This window comes from Triticum aestivum, chromosome 7B, assembly GCF_018294505.1.
Source record: "Triticum aestivum cultivar Chinese Spring chromosome 7B, IWGSC CS RefSeq v2.1, whole genome shotgun sequence".
Classification (NCBI taxonomy): Eukaryota; Viridiplantae; Streptophyta; class Magnoliopsida; order Poales; family Poaceae; genus Triticum; species Triticum aestivum.
Genome location: NC_057813.1, coordinates 201940917 through 201947154, shown reverse-complemented (window position 1 = coordinate 201947154; position 6238 = coordinate 201940917). Strand labels below are relative to the sequence as shown.

At 41.2% G+C, this 6238-nt stretch overlaps 1 protein-coding gene across 23 annotated transcripts; it reads right to left on the bottom strand.

The window, feature by feature from the left end:
• Nucleotides 1-568: 568 nt before the first annotated feature.
• LOC123159652 (uncharacterized) lies at nt 569-4547 on the bottom strand. Of its 23 annotated transcripts, none has more exons than XR_006479832.1 (8): nt 4020-4544; nt 3817-3903; nt 3635-3727; nt 3450-3545; nt 3324-3360; nt 3138-3249; nt 1060-2997; nt 569-987 (listed from the first exon to the last, which is right to left on the bottom strand). XR_006479832.1 is itself a non-coding variant. In XM_044577465.1 (7 exons), exons 2-6 carry the CDS (start codon nt 3901-3903, stop codon nt 3155-3157), a joined length of 408 nt encoding a protein of 135 aa, XP_044433400.1. In that variant the 5' UTR covers nt 4020-4547; the 3' UTR covers nt 569-3042; nt 3138-3154. The 23 variants fall into 23 exon arrangements, 15 of the variants coding, with proteins under 15 accessions (XP_044433400.1, XP_044433404.1, XP_044433399.1 ...); XR_006479833.1 differs by having other exon boundaries at nt 569-1238; nt 2601-2997; XR_006479839.1 differs by having other exon boundaries at nt 1060-1238; nt 2601-2997; nt 3324-3545; nt 3635-3897; nt 4020-4520.
• Between the last annotated feature and the right edge of the window lie 1691 nt (nt 4548-6238).

Genomic DNA, 6238 nt, shown 5'->3' with positions numbered 1-6238 from the left:
TAAGCATCAGCGGCCAGCGAAGCCGCAGGTCAGCAAAACTCCGAAAAATTATATTTTGAAAAAAGAAATGACACTTTTGTTGCACTCCCTGTCCACACGAAGATGTCCAACACAGTGCACCTTATTACATTCAGTTTTACTAATCGACTGCCCGTGCGTTGCCACGGAACAACAGACTTATATAAAGATACATACATTGATCAAAAGATCATTGTACTCTTTTTCGGTAAAAAAACATTTTTCGGTAAAGATCATTGTACTTGATGAGCATGAGTAGCATGCATCACTCGGACAAATATCTACTTTCCCCATAGAGGCAATCACCTCATGTCTTTCAAGTATATTTCCTTGCCCCACATGTTATATTAGGTTTTCCTAAGTCAAACTTCTTATAGTGCAATTTTATTTGGCATCGTAGATGATGATATTGTTTTCTATTAACTTGCTCAAACTTAAACATGTTTAGCCTGATGATGTTTAAACTGTACAAATTTGACAATCCTTGCAATTACCATATAGAGAGATTATATAATGAGCTTCTTAGCAATCTCTCAAACAATACAAATCACAATTTAAACTGTTTAAATGTTTGCGATAGACAAACACTATCATCACTCGATAACTAATGTTTTTATCAGAAATATCCATTGACTACAATACATTTTGGGGGCTCAGCACCATTAGCCCGTGACACCCTTAAGTCATCAGAGCTATCTACTCTAGAAACAATGGTTGCAGGAGAGACATTTGAACTGAAAGATTCTTAAATCTTTATCGTGGTCCATGTCATCTTTTCTATCTGCTGCTGGGCTCCTGAACAAGATTTTATGGGAATAAGCCTACATCTTCTCCATTCGTATAGACAGGATTCTCATTTGCCTCTTCGTGGAATGAGCAATGAGGCTCTTGAACGAGCATGACATATGAACAAGTACCCCCATCTCTTCCAGATCCATTGCCTCAGCAAAATCGTTGTATGTATCCTTCCTACAGAATCAAATGGTAGCAGAAGTAATCGATCTCATCAAATTAATAATAAAAAATTCATGGTGAATATACCTGAAACATGTTTTGATCAAATCTCTCATGACTTGACATGGCAGCAGGTCCAGGAACACATATTCCATAGGCCGTAGTCCTCGTTTGTGTGCACTGTACACCATACTCATATATACTTCCAAGGTAGAGTTGTGATGTACATCAGTGGCTGAGGGCGATTTTTTTAGGTAGGGTGGACTCTAGAGCGTTAATAAATTCAAAGCAGAATCAAAGTCCAATATCTCATATCTAAATTGAGATAAATTACGTCCAAGACAAGGAAATTACAATGAACACTGGAAACTAACACGTACACCTTACTTGCATTTCCCGAATCAACGGAAACACTTATAAGTCATAACCTCTAGTCACACATATACATATGCGATCTTTAAAACAATGACAAGAAGATTGCACTAATAAATACGTAAAGAACTACATCCAATTGTTAGTCTGGACAGAGAAGAATGACAGTAGATCACAAAGTAGACAGCTCCCTAATGGAATCATTTCTGTTTGAACAGTTAATGGAATTGAATCCTCCTATAGGAACAGAGAACAAATTAAGACAACATGCTCTAGTCGTCAATTCTTCTAACAGCAGCAGCTACCGGTAGGGCTGCTTGCCACTATCCGCCTGCCGCCGACATTGTGTTGTCCGGCTGACCACCGCTGCTACCGCTGTCCACTGCGGCTCACAGTAGCTGCTAGCGCTAGCATTCCTCATTCGCTCACATGGTGCTTGTAAATTGTGTCATAAAAAAACTCTAAAGATTTCATAGCAGATGGTGCTTGTACAAGAAGTGCCTAGGGAACTTGATCATGATTAGAGTATTCACTACCTACATGATGCAAATTTATCTTGCGTACAATACTTACAGTGATGAGCAATAGCATGTTCCTTTTCCTACGAACTATGTGTGTCTACAGTATGCCTAAATCGCTGAAAGGACAACATACACCTAATAGATGCCGGCAAACTTATATAATTTGGTATGCTTCAAAATAGTTTCTAACTGTGATGCTACTTCTTAACACTATGGCAAAAAATCCATCATATATGGTTTATGTGGTCTCAATGTACACAACCATATAATTTGGTATGCTTGAAAATACTCTATAATTGTGAGATTTTTTTCTGATCAGTAGCAAGGAATGACACCATAAGTTCTTGAATATTCGCATGTCTGTTATTTTCTTATGGATGGAACTGTAGTGGAGAGCTTTTACTCCAACAATATGCTTTCAGTTAGTGGGGACCACTAAAAAATTCATGTATGTGCACTTCCATTGTAATCACACGCACAAGCATGCATACACCTAATAGAAGTAATGTGTGTAACGTTACTTCAAGACCACCCAGTCTGAAATTGTATGCCACAGAACAACTTAGAACTAATCAAAACAAATGAGAGATTCACAACTGGTTCATATTATAATTGTTGTAGCCTTCAAAGAACTCAATAACTGAAACGGAAATTATGCTGAAGCGAACCCATCATCTTCATTATACCTAGCTAGGTAGCTTCAAGAAAACTGCAGTACCCAAAACAAGAGGTTACCTTCCTGAAAGAAATAACTCCATCTTTACTGTAGCCTCGATGTCTCGAAGGCATACAATAGCAAGGCTCGCATTGTGCAGGATCCTTGGTACGATTCCCCTAGAATTCCTTTGTAATGACCTTCCGCAATCCGCATCGATGCATCCTCCCCATCAGTCCACCACTGAGCCCTTTTGTAGTTTGGTGCATCGATCAGGTGCTGCATGACAAACCTGATCAAGAGTGGGGCATCGAAGGCATCCGGCAAGGCACATGTTGTGCATGACCTTGTGCAGGACAGGAGCAACCGACGAAGATGGCACGAATGGGCGGAGAGCATTGACTCGGAGAGCACGCAGGTGCCGTAGTAGATGGCGAAGGAGGAGATGGACCCAATGAACCACAACACTTTGGTATCCTGTAACCAAGAATAATTACTATCCCTGGTAGATACATACTACACCTGCCAATTTTTATGGACAAACACTCATACGTTCATGAAAATTTACTGAACATGAGCAACTCATATGTCAAGTTGATGACAGGAGAAGTGATTACCAACTAAGAGAGCTATGCTAAACTCGCGTAGGTGGGATGTTGTAGCGACTGCGCAAGCCATCAATAACTCTGGCTACGGACTTTGCCATCTCAGGTAAGGTCACCTTGCAAACTGATCGGTGCCAACCAAGTTAGTAAATAATTGAACTAAAGTTCGAAGATGTTTGTGTTTGCTCGCTGCAGTACCTCGAGATGAAGACAACTGCACCTCTGTCATCAACTTCTTGTAATTTCACAGACAGGAATTATTTCCAGATAAACTGTAGCACTCACAACCAACACTTGATCAACCATGGAATCGAATGAGTGTACCTTCATCTCCTCAGCATGCTCGGCGATCTTCTCGAACATCTTCCTATGCTCCTTCTCCGCCAGCTGCAGGGAGCTCTGCACCTCTGTCATCAACTTCTTGTAATTTCACAGACATGAATTGTTTTCAGATAAACTGTAGCACTCACGACCAACACTGGATCAACCATGGAATCGAATGAGTGTACCTTCATCTCCTCGGCATGCTCGGCGATCTTCTCGAACATCTTCCTATGCTCCTCCGCCAGCTGCGGGGAGCTCTGCACCTCTGTCATCAACTTCTTGTAATTTCACAGACAGGAATTGTTTTCAGATAAACTGTAGCACTCACGACCAACACTGGATCAAACATGGAATCGAATAAGTGTACTTTCATCTCCTCAGGACGCTCGGTGATCTTCTCGAACATCTTCCTATGCTCCTTCTCCGCCAGCTCCAGGGAGCTCTGCATCTGCATCTTAGGTGAACAACATCAATAGACACCGAAGGCGATCCATCACATCACATCTAGGCACATCTCAAGATCGATCGATGCGCTAAGGATTGCCAAAGGAATGGGATCAGAGAGGTCACCTTGATGCGCTTGGAGATTCGGAAGTGGGAGGCTTCGAGGTCACGGGCGGAGTGGCCGTGGAGCGCGTCGAGGCTACGCTTGAGCGAGTTGAGGCTCGAGGTGGCGAGGCTCCTCAGGTTGCCGACGGTGGACACCTCCCACGGCGTGGATCCGGTCTTGGCGTCACCAGTGAGGAGGGCTAGAGGAAGCCGCGACTGACTGCGATGGGAGAGAGAGACCCTTCGCTGCCGGATGGCGACGAGGAGCCGAAGAGGGATTCGGGACTGGCCTTCATCCTGGGCTTGGAAGACGTGATTTCCAGCAAGCACCGGTCAGGAGGTAGGTGCGAGAGTCGGAGGCAGCACCGCCTTGTGCCACGGCTTGAGGGCGTCGGCGGCCAGGAGCACGAGGGAGAGCGGCTGATTCAGGTTGGACGGCGGCGGCAAGTTTCTCGGGAGAGAGAGGGGGGTTTGTGGGAGATGGGGCATGAGACGTGTGCGCTCGTGGATGTTTTTTCCTTCTTCTATCGTTGGGGAGCATGGGAGCCAGGTCAAACCGTCGTGTGTCGTGCGGATTGCATTGTTTCCTTCGCGTGGAGCTGACCAGGTGGGGTGGAGGTTGGTAGCACGATGGTTGTCGTAAGAAGGGAGGTGAGGGTCGAACGAGGTTGGACCATCACGACGTTTGATCCTTTTTTAATAGTAGAGATTAAATACAATACTACAGTACTATATATTCTAGCAAAACCGAGTTTTTTTTTTCAAGAACACACACAAAAAAAAGGTGTGATGTGTTGGATGGGTGCATTTTCTTGTGCGTGTAGGATTAAATTAGACGGCTACTACCATCATTGAGATTTAACAAAAGTCTCAATCAATCTCAACCTCACAGTTATCTATTTCAAAATGTTGTGCATATTAGATTTTTCAAAAGTCAAACATGTGTATGTTTGACACCGTTTATCGGAAACTATTAACATCTACAGTATCAAAGAAATAAAATGTAAAAATAAATTTCATGATAGGTCTAATGATACTAATTTTTGGATGTTGATATATGCTTCTACAAACTTGGTCTAAAAATAACTTGGTCAAGTTTTGAAACAACTTAGTACAAACTACATTTTCAAAAACAAAAAGTATGACTATGTAACACAATCATTGTTGCCTAGATATGCATGCGCAAAGTACTATCGACGCACTTTATTATAAAGTAGAAATGATATACCTGGAACGTCGCTGTGTGTATTGTTTGCAACTTTTTAATGAGATTTTTTTGTATCCAACATTAGTATTTGGATTAACAATATAAGAACTAAAACTGGGACGAGGCAGTTCGGTGTCCGGGCTCAGCTGCACTTGCATGAACAGAAAAAAAATACTAGAAAAGTTCAAAAAATCTGATTTTTTTACATGGAAGATAATTTGGTGCGTGAGGTGTGGTCCAAATTTTGATCATTTAGACGTCTGAGTAGTTCTTGGCAAAAAAACAAAAAACAAATTTAGGTTATGTGAAAAAGTTTACTATTCATGTATTGTTCTAACCTAATTTGTCTTTTTTGCTGAGAGCTACTCATATGGTGAAATGATCTGAAATCTGGAGCGCGCCTTTTATCTTTCATGCAAAAAAAAACAGGATTTTTCTGAAATTTTTTAGTATTTTTTGTGAATTTTCTCTTCACCGGGTGCAGATGAGCTTGTGCTAAAAAATGGATATTAGGTAAATCTAAAATAATATAATTTATTACAGAATATTTAATGAACATGAGTACCATGCCTGGTGCATGTTAATGTATCTTTTTCCGTGCATGCAAGCATGGTAAGTTGGCATAGTTGTATGTTAAGTGAACTGCTTGTTAAGGTCGGCAATTTCTTATGCATGGTGAGTTAGCATATAGTTGCGTCTTGAAGGAATTAGAGTCAGCGAGGATAAACTATTTAGGCATATAGTATGAGTCCAGTGAAGGATGGTCTATGAAATTTTACTTAATATAGAAACAATTGTGAGATATAAGATCGATTCGCTACTCACATGAGTGAAACCGTAGTTGATAAGGAGAAACCATTGAATCATTAATTCTAAGCCAGCCATATACAAACCAAAGAACTCCACCATTACGATGACCCCAAAACTCTGCACCCAAGAATAGTAATTTTCTAAAACCTCACTTTTTACAAAGATGTCAATAATCACAACAACTTGGTGCAATTAAATATCACCTCTTTTAGAAAATGCATAT